Source organism: Protopterus annectens, chromosome 1.part0, assembly GCF_019279795.1.
Source record: "Protopterus annectens isolate FY-2018-M chromosome 1.part0, PAN1.0, whole genome shotgun sequence".
NCBI classification, from domain to species: domain Eukaryota; kingdom Metazoa; phylum Chordata; order Ceratodontiformes; family Protopteridae; genus Protopterus; species Protopterus annectens.
The window spans coordinates 1225174847-1225193046 of record NC_056725.1 but is presented as its reverse complement, the minus strand read 5'-3'; the positions used below and the strand labels follow the sequence as shown (position 1 = coordinate 1225193046).

Genomic DNA, 18200 nt, shown 5'->3' with positions numbered 1-18200 from the left:
TGCGACTCTAAAGTAGCGGGCGTCAGGGGCTGCGAAAGCGCCTCACTGAGAACCGGCGAATCGGCAACCTGCTTAGGAGAAGCTTCATCGTCGGTTTTGGACCTCGGTTGCCTGTTTTTTTCTTTGCATTTTTTGTGAACTCCGGTAGTCGGATGGCTATCTGACGACATTGTATAATTAAATCTTCACCCAAAATAGCTTAATGCAAAATCGTACCAACGCTTAATAGTGCGTTGGTTAAATCTAGCACAAAACCGACAACTAGCAACGTTGTGGTCAGGGCCTAGGCAAGGAATACAGTAAGAATGAAAGTCCTTATGAGGTATTTGCTTCCCACAAGAAATACAATTATTAACTTTTTCGGACATCTGTCTGGAGCAAGAAAAAAGTTTCCCCAACGGGATACTTCGCTTTTAATGAAGACCTCGGATCTGAAACTCGAATACGAAAATCTCAGGAGTCGGCCAACCGACACTTGCGAACTGCTTCTGCTTCAGGCACCGCACGTCAAGAAAGACTGAATAAAATGGCGTCGGCTGCATCTTTTACACCCCTGATGTCAGGGAAGAGGTGACAGCAACCGACGCAGGACCCAAGACTTTGGAATTCAGGCCAACTGAGAGCAACCTGCCAGCAGGATAACCCAAATGTAATGACTGCAAAAGTGAAACACGAAGAACATCTCCCTTACCAGCCTCACTAAGAAGCTGAGATGCCTCATAAAACCTTCCAAAGCTAGTTACGAAAATAAAATTGCCAAAGATTCCAAAGACAACCACAAGGCATTCTACAGTTATGTCAAGAATATAGATGGCAATGCTCAGATCTGCTCTGAGCTACAACAGAATGGCATTAAGATTGATTTAGTGCCAAATTCACCACCTTCTCACCCCCTAAAGGCCCAATCTCAATACCAAAAGATTGCCAAATTCTGGTAATCATGGCCACACATGTAGAAACTGCACTTTCCAAAGCTAAGTATACAGCATCCAAGGGACCAGATGACATCGTGGACTATGTACTACATGAACTACAAAATAAACTGGCACCTCACCTAAGTGTCATGTTTAATTATAGCCTCTCCTCAGGCTTCATGCCCAATGAGTAGTGCACAGCTACAGTTATCCCACTCCACAAGGGGAGATCCACCTTGGATCCCGGGAATTACCATCCCATCAGTCTGACGAGCCTGATTTGCAAGGGCATGGAATGCATTATCATGGAACTTATAAACAAAGACATTGGCATCCTTCAAACACTGGGCCCCACCCAGTTTGGGTTCATGAAGGGCTGATCTTGTCTCCTGAACTTGATTGACTTCTTCAAATCAGTCTCCAGAGCTGTGGATGAGGGGAAGGTGGTTCACACAGCCTAGCTGGATCTCGCCAAGGCCTTCAACACCAACCCACACTCTGGAATCACAGATAAACTTACTAAGCTGGGCATAAATCTCTACATCACTCGATGGGTTGCCAACTGGCTTACTGACAGAACCCAGACTGTAAAAGTAGCCAACTCCAAATCCAGCTCCAGACAGGTGACAAATGGAGTACCTCAGGGTTCAGTCCTGGGACTGCTCTTGTTTGGCAACTACTTCTCTGAAGTACAGGCCAACACCAAGGGACTCCGGTTAACAAAGTTTCGCAGATGACTGCAAACTGGGAGACATTACTGAATCCCCAAACGATGTGGATATTCTACAAAAGGGCCTTACAGAAACATATGCTTGGTGGCAGAGCCATGGGCTCAAGCTTAATGCCAAGAAATGTATAGTCATCCCCTTTGGGAAAAACCATGTATCCATGAATTACCACATGGTTGGCAGGACACTAAACACTGAAAGTGTGATGAGAGACTTAGGGACACAGGTGGACAGTGGTCTCACCTTCAATAACCACATCGCCACAACAGTCAGGAAATCCTTCTATGTGGCACACCTCATCACTAAGGGCTTTTCATCCAGAAAAAAGGAGGTCATTGTCCCACTGTACTCATCCCTCATTAGACCCATTTAGTATGTACCTCACAAGACATCTGCAACAGCTGGAAAGACAGCAGAAATACCTCACTAACAGAATCACAGGCCTAAAGCAGATGCCCTATGCTGACCATCTAAAAAAAACTCCAGCTATACTCTGTGGCATATTGTCTACTCAGCAGTGATCTCTGCTTAACATACAAGGCCATGTCAAACCCAGAGCTGTTGAACATGCTACACTTAAAGAAATCCCAATCTCTCAGAGCCAAACGCTCCAGTGATCTAAACCTTGTCATCACAATGAACAAAACATGCTGGAGGGATAGGTTCCTGACCCAGAGACTCCCCATCTCTGGAATAGACTGCCCATACATGTCAAGCAGAGCGCCTCCTTGGCCCTCTTCAAAAGGAACCTTGGTGATTGGATGGGAGATAGGAAATTCACCCCAGGGATCATGTCAGTCGCCCTGCTAGACAGGGGTCCAGGGAAGTACATATTGTGGGAAGAAATATCCAGGGAATTGTTATGGCTAGGCTTGTATAGGCCCTAGAGCCATTAGCCTAGTACCAACCTATGAACATAAGGACAGGTTGTTACAGGTACTCCCATCGCCTCAGCAATCAATGTCTGCCACAAGCTCCATAGTGTGTGATTAATGGTGCACAAAGGTGACATGAGAATAGCCCTCCCACAAGAACTAGCAGTGTCAATGGGTGCAATTCAGTGTATGTGCAGTGTCATCATGAAGGCACAGACTAGCAACACATTAGCCTTTGAAAAGATAATATAGGTACTGCAGGGTGGGGGGTGCAGACCTACTGGAATACATATACCATAAATGTGACATTTTGGAATGGATCAATCTACTGCTGGTGCATGACAGGTCCTCATGTGTTCTCTTACTGTGTGCCAGGCATGGTTCACACAGATGCACCAGCTCTCCCTCTACTGAAGTTTCTCACTGTGGTTGGGATGGCTAAGGTAATGGTCACTAAGTGCCGCCACTTCCACAGTAAAATCAAGTCTGGAGGTGCATACGGCCAAGAGATGGCATCCCTAAGGCTGTGTTATACTACTGCCTCATCTGGTAATGGATGTCACACATGGTCAGACAGCACACCTACATCTGGCCAAGGCCGTGTTACTTACCACGACACTCCTGGAAAAGACCGACATGTGCTATAAGCTTGCTTGCCTACTGTTAGTCTCTGCTTTTAGGCACAAAAGAATGAGTAATTCAGAGATATTCATGAGCTGATATATGCATAATTGTCATACTCACAAGGGTGAATCAGCACAATGCAAATAACAGTGGATGCAGAGATCCTCACTGTGTCTGAGATCCTCAGTTCGCAGACACACACACACACACACACACACCACATAAATGCACACACACACACACACACACATACACACACACACACACACACATACACACACACACACACACACACACACACACACACACACACACACACACAAAACACAAATGCAGACCAGACACACACACACATCACATAAAAGTGCGGGCACACACACACACACACACACACACACACACACACACACACACACACACACACACACACACACACAATTACAATTCATAAACCTTCCTATTTCACCACAAGCAGCACAGGCAAAGGCAGACACACTAGATGTCCACATATCTTCCATGCATGACCTGGACTTCTCTGTCAGATTGAGCTGCAGTGCAGCACCTACTGCTGAAGTTGTGCACATATACCACTAAAGTCCCTAGGACCTTACACACACACATACAACCAGTGATAGGTGCATTTTGCAGCATTTACTTCCAGACCTACCCCTGACACACACTACATTCAGATATTTTCAGTCTGCACAGCACTCACATATTTCCATGTGGAACCCAGTGTGCACTCATGTTCCCTCATTCACCTGTGCAAATGATGACAACTGTGCCTTGCCCTTTGTACTTTGGTTGATTATGTCTGATGTACAGTTAGGTCCAAATTATGCATCATAAGCACAACCTGCTATTGGGTCTGAATGCATCACTTTTACTGAAGTGCAAATGCTTTAATATGGCCCAAAACTATATGCAAGTTGTGCCTCCTTGTAAGTGCCATAACATACTGCAGCTGCAACCATCTACTATATGTACAACCTGATGCTGAATCCTCCATGGACTCCTCACCTGGCTCATCTTGAACTGCATGATGTGCTGGGATATGTTACTTCTGCATAGCACCTCTCTGCTGCAACTGCTTCACTTTGTCATGTTGTGTAACAAAGTGAGAATATAATGGCATAACTGCCAGAATCACACTGCAGGCCACCACCATATACAATGAGGCAGTTAAATTGTGCCTTCAGCAGCCCAAGCACAAGCTCCACAATGACTCATGTTTGTGATAAAGCATAGTTGCATCCATTGTCTGTCATGGCCTGTAGATATCAGATAGGTGTCATCAACTAGGGCTCCAGTGCATAGCTAACACTGCCTAATGCAAGTCAACCAGCAGAGACTGTTGATAACAGCTATGTGCGCCACATGTGGGAGTCATGTTAACTGCCTGGGTGGCCTGCAAAAGCATTGTAGACAATATCCTGTGCATTAACCACCTTGCAGTTGATGGAATAATATGCATTACAGTTCATAAACCTTCCTCCTATTTCACCAGGTTGGGCCTTTATTTCAGTGTTATTGCAGTCTATGACCCCTGGCACCTCAGGGAAGCAGTCTATATCACAGAAATCCTGCATGGTGTTGGCTCTCTCATCTGTGGTACATGAGAACCACATATCCTCCCCCACATGCTGCAGCATGGCATCAAGAAACTGATCGAGTATTCTCAAGGCAGGTGCTTGGGATATCCCACACCACATCCCCTGTTGGCCACTGAAAGGTCCCTACAGCTAGCAGATAGATAATCCAAGAGACTACAGAAAAAGATGACACATGTCTACCAGCACAGATAGGTCTCTCTATCCACATATATCAGTGTATGCTAGTGTCAAGAAAGGTATGAAATGCTGTACTCATGTGGATGCATGCATGCATATCCAAGGGCAATGAACTGCACCACCACAGCTAATATTAGCAGTAATAGCCTGTTGCATATACATATTCACTAAAGCTGTGGAAACTCTTCCGCTATTCCCCTACAATAACACTGGAATTTCATTGCACTCATTAACACTGGTGACTGCGCATCATGTTGCACTCTTTATATGTTTCTGAATCACTCTGCCATCTTATTTTGCCTCATATGAATACAAAAAGCCCCTTATTGTAATACAGATACTCATTATTCTATTATATCACCACAAACATGCTTGGTCTCCACAGCTCAGGGTCAGTGTGCATCTGGTATGTCTTCATGTAAAGGCAGTAAGACCCCCTACAGTGATGTTGGCAGGAGCATGGAAGCAGGAGATGATAATGTCTGTGTCACTGTGGCTGTGGAGTCAAAAAGGCACAAACTGCAAGACCTGAGAGCGAAATGCACGTCTTAATGGACAAATAGTGAAGTTAACTATCAGGCATTGAAGGAACCTTGAAATGCATCATTACCAGGTATCTAACATCAGTGGGACTAATGCTCAATCACTGTGACATCAGTCCAGTCAAAAGGAACTGAGCACTGAGACCAAGTCTGGAGATATGATTGGGCTCCAAACATGGAGAATAATGAGACAAATCTTGAGGGATGAAAAAAAAACTTCACAGGTTCTTCTCAAACTGATTTTTATGGGATTTCTAAAATGTTCCTTACATTTGTCTTTATGCCTGGTTTGAAACTCCATCCATTTTTCTAAATTTCAACTTCTTTTTTAAACATATTTTTCCCTTTTACTCTTTCTTACAAAAATAAAGAACTAAAGAGAACAAAGCAGTTGGTCTTTTTACTGTCCCTGAATTCTTTTTTTAAGCTAAACTAAATTCTTTTTTCTTTTGAGAATTCTACTGCATTTACGTGTCATTGGCAATACAACAAACAATGCTGTAAGTAGGTAAAGCGAAGACTGTGAGGGTCAAAAGCAATCATTTGTCTTATAAAGCCTAATTTATTTTTTCTTCTGATATAAGCTGCAAAAAATAATAAAATAAATGTTTTGTGATAAAATAAAGATGTTCTTGCCTCTTGAAGCTGAACAAGCAAAAGACACTGACATGATTTGCACATTACACATCAGATGATAGGAAAGAACTACACAAAATGTCAGGGACTGTTTTTGCACATTAAGGGCATCTAACTGGCTTACTGATGTCAGAGCTGATTGTGGACCTGTGGAAACTTCTTACAAATTTGCAATGCTGTTTTTAATGTTTTGTGCAGTTTGTTTTATTTTTTCTGAGCTATTATGTCCCTTATGCAGACTTTTGTTATTCCTTTCAGCAGTGACAGAAATCAGACCTCGTGGACTGGAGGATTACCTTAGAAAACAAATTCAGACAAGCAAATTAATGAACTCTACCTGGAATACTGCCAAGAATTCAATACTAAAGACTCTTGATGCAACTCAACTTTACAAGTTTTTTAAACTTTAATATTTGCTAAGTTATACCTTCAAAATAATGCAGTGATGTGATGTGAATTTTATCAGTGCAGCTCCAAAGGCATGGCTAGCACTTCAACATGGCACTTACAGCTACTCTAAAAATGGCATACTAAAATATATCATCAAGTCAATATTGTAAAATTAAATATCAACAAGACAAATTACTACAGAAAAGGAATGTGCCTTACCTCTCCAAAAGGTGTGTAAAACTGAACAACATTAACATCCTTATCTTCTGTTGCTGCTTTCTGAGACCCTGCAATAGCTAACACACTACCACAGTGGTTCCACTGAACACCAACTACATTCATGCCAGTGTCGAATGAAATTGGATCTGTGATTTAAACATGAAAAATGTCAGTTAATGAAAATGGTTATAAGACAGAAACTTTTTATCACCAGATATCATCAGTAAGCATGCTGTAATCCATCTCATATACTTCAAGGTAAACATTTATGTCATGCTATCAGAAGTACTTGGACAATATTCTGTCTGTTGTCCATATACAAGTTGGTTTAGAAAATGGAGATTTATCTCAATTACAGAAATTATGAGATGCAGTGATTTCCATAAAGACAGCTTCAAAAAAATACATAGTCATCCACATGATAATTTGTAACACTACAAAACTAACCTGGTACCTGCTCTCCAAGATCCAGTACCCACTTCTGTCCCTCACTAGCTCAGTTCAAGAGCAAAAAATTATTTATTCATTTATTTATTGACATTTATTTACAGGGAAAATCAGTCTTGATAATTTTATCTGTTTTCAGCAGAAGTCTGGACAGAAACACTCCATAAATAAAACAGAAAATACATATACATATTTGAAACTGACAACATATTATAATACACTGTAAATACATACATTAACGCAAATAATTAATACACATACTACGCATTTAATAAAACACATATACCATCATTAAAACAAGATAATTACAATATGTAGCATTGAAATGTGCTGACATATTACAAGGGAGAGGACAGTTGTCATGTTATGGGCAGGTCTAAAATTATGTTGAGTAAATGTTAGTAATTGTTCTGTTAAGAGATGCTGGAGTAGCTGTTTATGGACACATTTTTCTAATATTTTTGAGAGGGGATAAGAAAGCAATAGGTCTGAAATTAGGTATTTTGACAGAAGTGCCACCTCTGTGGAGCGATGTATGACATTTTTTTCCAAATGGTAGGAATACAGGACTGCTATATACTGACCAGTTTATAAGGATGGAGAATGGATACACAATGGTGTTAGCAGCAATTTTGAAGTATTATGTAGGAAGGTTATTTGCAGAGGGTGACAGCAGGGTTTTTAAGTTTGGATAATATATATTTTTAAAAGTGGCAAATAGTTTTAGGGTGAGGGTGGGTGTATTGGTGGATGGGTCAGACATGAGTCAGGGGATTCAGGAAAGGATTCACTAGTGAGGGCTGCTACACTGTCAATGAAGTACAAGATAAACTTGCTGGCTGTCTCTAAGGGTGAGTTTTTCTGACAAGGGTTAAGGATATTGTTAATTCCTACATGCAAAATTTGTTTAATGGATTACTAATAGTTACTAAAATTTGGGGGGATTATATCTATGGTTATTTTGTAAATCAAAATAGTTCTGCTGCTTATCAAGGTTGACTTGCTTTTTGGTGAGGTTAAGAAGTTCTTTGAAGTGCTACAGGTTTTGTTGAGTTTAAAGTTTATACCCCTCTTTCCATGCCTTGTCGCGATTTTGCATAAGACTTCTATTCAGATTACTGAGAGGCAAAGTTAAGATTTTGCTATCTTCCTATGTAGTCAGCCAAGGTTGTTTAGGATGCTTAAACAAGGTGAATTGAATTGAAGTTTTCTGCTGCCTCATCTAGTAGTAAGGCTTTTAGAATAGTCCATTTAACTGAGATCAGAGCAGCTAAAAATGATTCAGAATTAAATTGTGAGAGGTTATAAGTACTTTCATATACTTGTTGTTTGGCAGGGTGAGTAATACATCTGATAGCATATAGAGGCCTGTGATTACTAAGGAATACAGGAAGAGTTCTTGATGCCAAATCCAGTCAAGAATGGGACCTAGTGTCCAGGATTTGTTACAGCGAGTAGGAGAAATAAGTTGTTTGAAGCCACAAAGGTTGATGCTAGAAGAAGGAAAGTTAGAAGTAACACTACTCCAGTTGATGATGACATCACCTAGGATGACTGTTTCATTGGTAATATTGTGACAGATCCAGTAAAGGATGTCTTCAAGGGTGGATATACTGTTTCTAGTGGAGGGATTCAGAGAGTGATTATACAAAAGAGTTTGTGGTCATTTAATTTTATGTGGGAGATAAGCATCTCTGCATTACTGAATTTGGACATTGTTTTTGTAAGAGTAGAAACTTCAAACATGTTAGGGTAAAGGATAGCTACCCCTACAACTTTTTTGGTTAGTTACTCAGCTCTAATGATGCCATGTTCAGGAGGAAGAATTTCTGAGGCTTTTATATGAGGTTTTAGACACGTCTCAGTAACAACAATACTGGTGCATCATGAGAGATCCAGGCATCCAGTTCAGTTATTTTATTACAGATGCTGTGTATATTTATTGAAGTAAAAGTATAGTTGTTTGGAGTTATTAGAGTTGACTAGACGGGATGTGGGTGATTGGAGGGGTAGAAATGGAAGGGAACCTAGATTAGGGAGTATCCAAAACACCAAAAACACAAAATAGCCAACCAGACCTCTGTAGCTCGAGCAGGAAAAGAACAAGGACACTGCGCTGCACAATGACAGTAAAATTCAAGTAATGAATTTTAAGGAAGTCATTTATGGAATGTATGTTGATTGATTTTTTTGGCGCCAAATCTGCTATATATATCATTTAGTAATGGGCATTAATTGGTTCTGAGGAAGTCTGCTATATGTGGATGAAAGCGCTTAACCTGTGTTTCGTGTGGTTAAAATAAACCTGTGTTATCTACTGGCTGGTGCGTGGATTACTTGAATTTTACTGTCATTGTGCAGCGCAGTGTCCTTGTTCTTTTCCTGCTCGAGCTACAGAGGTCTGGTTGGCTATTTTGTGTTTTTAGATTAGGGAGTATGCCACTACATAATTTAATTCTTGAAGAATGTTGGAGGGAATTAACTGGTTTTATAATGGTAACATTTTATTTTTTTTATTTGTTCTGGCGTGGTAGTGAGGAGAGGTAAAAATGTTGTATTTAAAGTAAAGAGTAGGTGAGCTGCTAAACAGATGTGGAGCAATTTTTGGTGAAGAATTTTGGGGAGAACGGTTTAAATGGAGGCTTATGGTAGGTGAGGAATTTCTGGGTGTAAGAGTAATCTGATAATTTGTGTGGAGAGAAAGTACAAAAGTAGAGTATTTAAGCTAGTGAACAGCATACTTGTAGTGAGAAGTAGAGACAATGAACTTATAGTTAAACACAAAGATCTTTAAGAGTTGGGAGTGATGTCAGGAAAAGTTAAGTGATAAGAGTAGTCAGTGTGTTGGATAAGTGAGACAGAAACAGCTAAGAATCCAAAACAGCAGTGAGTAAGTTAGTTAAAAATGAAACAGATAGAGTTGAGAATCAAAGAGAAGAAGGGGGAAGAGTGGTGAGAAGTCAAGAGGGAAAATGAAGCCGATGAAATAAGGCTGTATAAGTGAGCTGATAGGTGGGTTGGTAAGGAGGAGGGGCATTTTTAGATCAAAAGAGAAGGGAAGGGAGTGAAGTAGTGCAAAGGGAAAGACGAGAGTATATTTAAGGGTGGGAAAGACAATGTCAGAAGTACTGTGGTGGAAGCTGTGTTAGAGTACAGAGAATGAGTGACTAGGGAAGAAAATATTAATAGTACTGTGATGGATGTTAGAGGGTGGGTGAATGTGTGGAAATTGTACTGATATGCAGCTGTGTCATTAGGCAGGTTTGTGATGTCATTAAAAAGTGGAAGGAAAGCAGTGGGATTAAATGTGAAGGTGTGTGGGGGGGGGTTGGCTGGGGAATTGGGGGGGGGGTGGAAAGAGAGCAATGTGTGCCATGTCTCCCACTATGGTGAGAGACACTCAGTCTGGGTCTTCTCAACCCCAGTGCTTCTGCATACCCAGCACAACAAAGGTAAAACAAATGGCCTAAGGTACAGTTTTGTTGCAGCTGTTAAAAGACAGAAACTAAAAGTAAAGGTACACCAATGTAAACTAGTTAGAAGGCAAAGTGTGCAAAGTGGGAGCAGTACAATTGCTCTGATGTATCACTGGGTGCTCAAGGATGTTTAAACATGAAGGTAGCCCACATGCAATTACATCACTAAAACACAAGTAAGTAATGTATGCCCTCCGTATATGCAGTCTTGACTGTGGCAGTGTTCTTAATTTAAACTTTGTAAAACAGGATTAAAAAAGGGCAGCTACTGCAATTACCTAAAATATTCATATTAGTAAAGAGGTAGAAGGGGTACATTGCAGGCCTCTTAATGGTGGTGTACAACTTTTCCCTTCACTGATGGGTAGTGTCACACTTTAAAGCAGTTTCTCCCAGCTTCCCCTTGCACTTGAATTCCTCCTTTTTGTAGTATATGTGTAGCACTTATAACAAAAATGGCAAAAGTTTTATTTTTATTATGCTGCCATTACAACAAATCCCTGCTCCAAACACTTTTTCCAGCCCTAACTGTCTGGTGAAAAGAAAAAAAGACCAGAAAATTAAAGGTGGTGAGCAGAGTAGCATACTGACAGCAGGTAAACAGGATAAACATGTGGAAAAAAAATAGAAGTTATGTTCTTACCATAACGTTCCATGTTAGTTGTCTTCTTCTCGCCTTCTTTCTTGCTGGATGGGTTCGGAGCCGACCTCGGCTCCGACTCGGCCACTCTAAAAGCTCGAGAGTTGGTTCCACCGGCTCGAGGCTCCCCCTATATCCCACAATGCTAGGCGTGAGTTACCTCAGATCTCGTTTGTAAGCTAGGCCCAGCTTATAATAGCAATAGAATAATTATAAACAAAGTCCACCTCTATAAACCAGGGAGAAGAGAAGGGTGACCTACATCCTGATCCAGGAAAATATGCACAGCAGCATATACCTAAAGTAAAGAGGTGGTAGAAAGAGAGGTCACAATCCAACTCCTCTAGGTCTGTCCAGGCCAGGGGGAAGGAGGGTGGGACGCAAGAAAGAAGGTGAGAAGAAGACAACTAACATGGAACGTTATGGTAAGAACATAACTTCTATATGTTAAGTTGTCTATCTCGCCTTCATTCTTGCTGGATGGGACCGCGTCCCTAGCACCTTGTCCCGGGTGGCCTAATGGAACAGACTCCTGAGAACAGTGGAACCAAAGTTAGCTCTATGCCTAGAAGCTAAATCCAACTTATAATGAGAAATGAAAGTGTGAGGAGTAGCCCAAGTAGCCGCTGCACAAATGGTGTCAATAGGCAGTCTGTCTTGGAAGGCTATAGAAGTAGCCAAAGCTCTGGTGGAATGGGCTTTAGGTTTGTTAGGCAGCTTTTGGTGTCTAATTTCATAAACAAGGGAAATCAGAGATGTTAGCCATCTAGATAATGATACCTTTGAAACTGAAAGTCCCTTTCTTCCTTCTGCATAAGAGACAAACAGCTGGTCAGATTTTCTAAATTGTTTGGTTCTATCCAAATAGTACCTTAACTGACGATGAACATCTAGCCAATGCAATTTTTGTTCAGACCTGTTAGAATATTCTGGAAAAAACACAGGGAGGTCAATGCTTTGATTCAGGTTAGACGCCGAGGCTATCTTAGGTAAAAAGGACGGGTTGGTTCGTAAAGATACCCTGTCCTTATGGAACAACAGATAAGGAGGTCGACAGCTGAGTGCATGAAGTTCTGAAACTCTTCTAGCTGAAGTAATAGCTACCAGAAAGAGTGTCTTCCATGATAGCAATTTTAAAGAACAGGAGGCTGCAGGTTCGAAAATGGAAAGAATCAAAGAACTAAGAACTAAATTTAGGTCCCAAGGAGGAGGAGGATTTCTTATAGGAGGTCTGAGTAGAAAAACTCCCTTCAAAAAAGCTTTGCAAAGCTTGTGGGACATTATGGCAGACTCTGAAATGCCCACATGAAAGTTAGAAATAGCTGCCAATTGAACTTTAAGAGTAGAAGGAGATGAACCTGCATGGAAGAGTTCAGCTAGAAAATCAAGGACCATTTGGATGGAAGCAGTGAAAGGATCTATGTCCCTTCCTTGAGCCCAATAGGCGAAACGTTTCCACTTACTCAAATAAATCTTTCGAGTGGAAGATTTATGGGAAGCTATCAAAATATCTCGAACAGAGTGAGATATTTGAGGAAGCCTGGCTAAGGTTGGAATAGGAGGAACCAAGCAGTGAGGTTCAGAGAGGGAAGGGAGCGATGAAACTGACCCGACTGATGGATCAAAAGATCTGGAACTAGGTCCAGATGCCAAGGTTGCTCCAACAGAAAATGATGTAGAAAGGGGAACCAAACCTGTCGAGGCCAGTAAGGAGCAATGAGGATCAAGCAGGCCTTCTGAGCGATAGCTTTCTGTATCACTTGAGAGATTAGTGGGAAGGAGGAAATGCATACAGAATTCCCCGGGCCAAACTTGGACTAGAGCGTCTCTGCTGGGCTGGCCTGGTAGCGGGAATAGGGTGAAATAATCTCTGCACTTGCTGTTTTGGGGAGTAGCAAAAAGATCGCAGCAAGGCTGACCCCACTTGAGAAAAATTTCTCTCACCACAGAGTCTTTCAGAGACCACTCGTGAGGCATGAGGATAGCTCTGCTCAACTTGTCCGCAATTTGATTGGACTTCCCGGGGATGTGCGTTGCTATCAGAAACCGCTGAGAAGAAATCGCCCATTGCCACAGTCTGAGTGCTTCTCGACACAGGGGGGTAGGACCTGGTTCCGCCTTGTTTGTTGATATACCACACTACAGACATATTGTCCGTCTGGATTGCTATCGTTCCCAAGGGAAGAGAGTCTTGAAGGGCTTGCAACGCTAAAAGCACTGCTCTCATCTCTAGAACATTTATGTGCAAGTGGCATTCGTCTGGTTGCCATGTGCCCTGGACAGTTCTGCCCTGATAATGCCCCCACCCGATCAGGGAGGCGTCCGTTGTCAGAGTAGCAACCGGAGGAAGGAACAAAGGGTCTTCCCAATAAGAGCTGAGGGGAAGACATCTACCACAGAAGATGATTTCTGCATGTTTGCGTGATCATAATGGTGTGAGACATTGGAAGTTGCTGGTACGACCATTGCGTGAAGAGCATCCATTGAAGGATTCTCATGTGGAATCTGGCTAATGGAAGCAGAGGTATGGCAGCCGCCATAATCCCCAACACTTTCAGAACTAGCCTGGCTTTGATTCTGTTGCTGCTGAAGAGGAGCGAGACTATTTTGTGTATATCTGTTATTCTCTGATCTGTTAGTCTCAGACATGTTGACTGTGTCTAGATTTGCCTATGAATGTAATAGTACGACAAGGCGACAAAACAGACTTTTCGAAATTTATTGAAATGCCTAAATTTCGACAAGTGCGAAAGGTGTAGTCCCTGGCCATTAGAAGAAGATGCTTGGTGGGAGCTGTGAGGAGCCAGTCGTCCAAATATGGAAACACCTGGAATCCTTGTCGTCTCAGGTGAGAAGCTACCACTGCCATGCATTTGGTAAACACCCGGGGGGGCAGTGGTGAGACCAAAGGGCAGGGCCCTGAATTGAAAATGACTGGTTCCCAGCCTGAAGCGGAGGAATCTTCTGGAGCGTCTTTTCATTTTATGTGATAGTACGCATCCTGAAGATCTATAGAGCACATCCAGCTTCCCTTTCCCAAAAGGGGAAGGATGGACTGCAGCGTGACCATCTGAAATCTTGTTTTCTTGACTGACTTGTTCAAGATACTGAGATCCAAAATTGGTCTCCAGTCCCTGTTTTCTTTGGAACTAAAAAGAACCTGGAGTAGATTCCGGATCCTTGCTGGTCTGCTGGAACTGGCTGAATTGCTCTTTTTGCAAGCAGCTTTGAAATTTCCAAAGCTGCAAGATCCCTTTGAGCGGGTGGAACATCTGGAAGGGATTTTTTTGATTGGTTTGGAATGCGAAGGAAGGGAATGGAATAACCCTCGGAAATGATGGACTGTACCCATTTGTCTTGAGTCAGGGATAGCCAGGCTTTTGGGTACAGTGACAATCTTCCCCCGCCTGCCTCCGAGGTAGGCAGTCGGGCAACACCTCAGGGATGCTGAAAGGGCTTATCAGAGAAGACTTCACGATTGCCCTGGTTCTGTGGACCCCCCCTGCCTCTAGGGCGACGTCTACCATTGTTGTTCCCCCCTCTGCCTCTGGTGGGGAACCGACTTTGTCGTCAGGCGAAGTCCCTTGAGATTGTTTACGGAACCACATTTTCCCACTTTTCTGGCCTTTGGGGTAAGGCCTAGAAGGAGTAGAAAAACGGACTCCGACGGCAGAAAGAGTCTTGCCATCTGTCTCGCACCTAGTCAAGGTTTCCTTCACTTGAGGACCAAAAGAGATGATCCATCAAGCGGGAATTAGTGAAAGGCGTTTTAAAGGGGTCCGCAAAGTTGCATAACCGCATCCAGGCGTGCCTGCGTAAGGCCACACCTGTCCCTGCGGCCCTGCTCGCTCCATCAGCCGCATAAGAAAGGAGGCGCATGGAGGAGTTAGCTATGGAGTTCATGGTAGCCAGCTGAGTGTTCATCTTGTCCTGAAAACCCGCAGCTGTAGGATCCTTCAACATATCACTCGCTTCCTTGATCAAGTCCCTTTGAAGACGAGTAAAATGGCATAGGTAGTTCAGCGAGCGCATTGCAAAGGTCGCTGACGAGAACATCCGCTTCCGTACCTGTCCATAGACCTGGATTCCTTGTTAGGTGGATGGACAGGCACCGAAGGATCAGCTAGTTCCTTCTTGGTGGCAGCAGCTACCACCATAGCATCCACAGAAACACCTTTTGTGAGAAATTGCTTGTCAGTTGGTGCTGTTATAAATTTGGAGGGTCTCCTGGGGTAGGGTCCACTGAATCAGGAGCCGTCCAGGCCTTTCTTTGCAACCACCTGCATGAGGGGATCAAAGGGGGACACCCAGGAGGTGGAAGGGCGAGCCAAACGCCTCAAGATACACAGATTCATCCTCCGAAGGGTTAAGGGCTGGCCAATTTCCCTCTGTTTCAGGATCTCTAGAATGTCTGCGAAAGAGACATCTTCAGAAGGGGAACGGGGAACCCTCGAATCCTCTAAATCTGTGTCAGAGGTGACAGACTCAGGTGAGTCTAAGTGCTTCCTCTTACACTTTCTCTTCCTAGGGGCTCCCTGCCAATTCAAGAGAGGCCTCGAAGAGGATGAGATCCCCACAGGGGATTCTTGAGGAGCTTGCTCTCTGCGGTCTGGAATGAGGGAGTGAGTCGACATAACCAAAGGCACCGAAGTGGGAGGGCGGACGGAGCCGACTGTGGAGTCGAACAAGGTTCCAACACACTCCGCATGACCTCGAATGCACCCCTGTCAGGCAGAGCCAGAGGTCCCCGCCCGAAGCTGAGAACCTCCCTCGGCACCGACAGAGACGGCTCTGAGGCCGATGTCGGAGCCGAACTCACCAGCGCCAAGCACCGAGAGGGAGGGGTCGGACAAGGGTCCAATGCCACTCACCCCTCGGAGCCGACGAGGAAGCCCGGCCGAGATTCTTCAAAGGAAGAAATCGGAGCCGACGGAGCCGAAGACAAATGTATCGGCTCTGGCGCTACCACAGTCTCGGTTCGAGCGCCCGGCCCGAGCTCAAAGGAGTCGGAGGAGGAATATTAATTGGAACAAGCTGAGGTATCGACTGATGAGTCGGACTCTGGAGCATTTGGGCCAGTGCCTCGGACTTCAAAAGTCTACTCACTACCCTCTGGAGGTCGTGATCTGATAGCCTCGATGTTAGGGGGGGTGTGGGGGGTGAAGCCCCCCACTTCATTTCATATGATATTGTTAACTTTTGATGTAATACTGCTTAGTAAAAGAAAAGTAAGTGGGGGACTTCGCCCCCCACACCCTCTGTTGTGGGGGGTTGTGCCCCCCACAACCCCCCTAACTATATATTCTAACTCCAGGGTCGCACTACAGTGGAGAAGGGGGAATATTCCATTTTCTTGCTAATAATACTTGTCAGTCAAATGAAGTGTCGGGCAAATGAAGTGTCAGGCAAATGAAATTTCAGTCAAATGGGGTCAAGCAAATGAGTGTCAGGCAAATGAAAGTTAGGTCAAAAGAAGTAGACCCATATATATATATATATATATATATATATATATATATATATATATATATATATATATATATATATAGTGAGTATTATTGAGGCAAAAAAGACGAAAGAACATATTAGAAAACAGGAAGGGACCAGATGAAAGTACACCACATTGCTATAAAGGAAAGATTCTCACTACAACTTTCTAAACATACTGGAAAATATTAAGATAAAACCAAACACCTTAATACGGGTGATTTCAACTACCCTGCCATTAACTGGGAAAACTACTCGTGTACCAACACCTTTGCCCAATAGTTCTTGGAATTCATTAATTCCAACGTCCTGGATCAACTAATCCATAGTCCCACCAGGGGCTCCAATATACTAGACCTGGTCATTACCAACATGGGAAATTGATGCTCCACACCTATGGTCACTCCCTCATTGGTCAGGTCTGACTATAAGTTAATCACCCTTAACATCCACACACCCCCACCCCCCAGTAAGGAAACCTCCATAAAAAACTTCTCCAAATCCAACTTCATGCTACTCAAGTCAGAAGTGACAAACTTCATGACACCCATGCAGATGGGAGCTGAAAGTTCGACTGCTGAATCCTACACTAAGGCAATGTACGAGTACATCCACTCCTGCATGAATTGTGCCACCCCAAATAGAACCAAGATGCACTCCTCCAAAAAAAGGAAGCCAATCTGGTGGTCCCTTGCCATAAACAAACTTTACAACAAATGGAAGAAACTGTTGCAGAAAAGAGGAAAATCCCAGGATGCAAAAAACTCCCTTACCAGCCTCAGTAAAAAGCTGAGATCCCTCATAAAATCCTCCAAAGCTAGTTACGAAAATAAAATTGCCAAATATTCCAAAGACAACCACAAGACATTCTATAACTATGTCAAGAATCTACATGGCAATGTTCAGATCTGCTCTGAGCTGCAACTGAATGGCATTAAATATACTGATCCCAAGGATATTACCAGTATCCTGGCACATCAATTCAGTGCCAACTTCACCCCCCTTACCCCTTAAATGGTCCATCTCAATAACGAAGATTGCCAAATTCCGGTAATAACGGCCACATGGGTAAAAAACACACTCTCCAAAGCTAAGAATACAGCATCCATGGGACCAGATGACATCTCGGGCTGTGAACTGGCACTTCACCTAAGTGTCATGTTTAATCACAGCCTCATCTCTGGCTGCGTGCCCACTGAGTTGCGCACAGCTACAGTTACCACACTCCATAAGTGGGGATCCACCTTGGATCCCGGGAACTACTGCCCCATCAGTCTGACAAGCCTGATCTGCAAGGCCATGGAACATATTACCATGGAACTTATAAACAAAGACATTGGCAACCTTCAAACACTGGAGCCCACCCAGTTTGGGTTCGTGAAGGGCCGATCTTGTCTCCCGAACCTGATTAACTTCTTCGAATCAGTCTCCA

At 43.3% G+C, this 18200-nt stretch overlaps 1 protein-coding gene across 1 annotated transcript in view; it reads right to left on the bottom strand.

The window, feature by feature from the left end:
* WDR35 (WD repeat domain 35) overlaps positions 1-18200 on the bottom strand; it is a 2872164-nt gene that overhangs the window by 2327476 nt on the left and 526488 nt on the right. The window contains exon 8 of the mRNA XM_044065775.1: positions 6719-6864. Within this exon, the coding sequence (XP_043921710.1) occupies positions 6719-6864 (146 nt within the window). The remainder of the gene's footprint in view (positions 1-6718; positions 6865-18200) is intronic.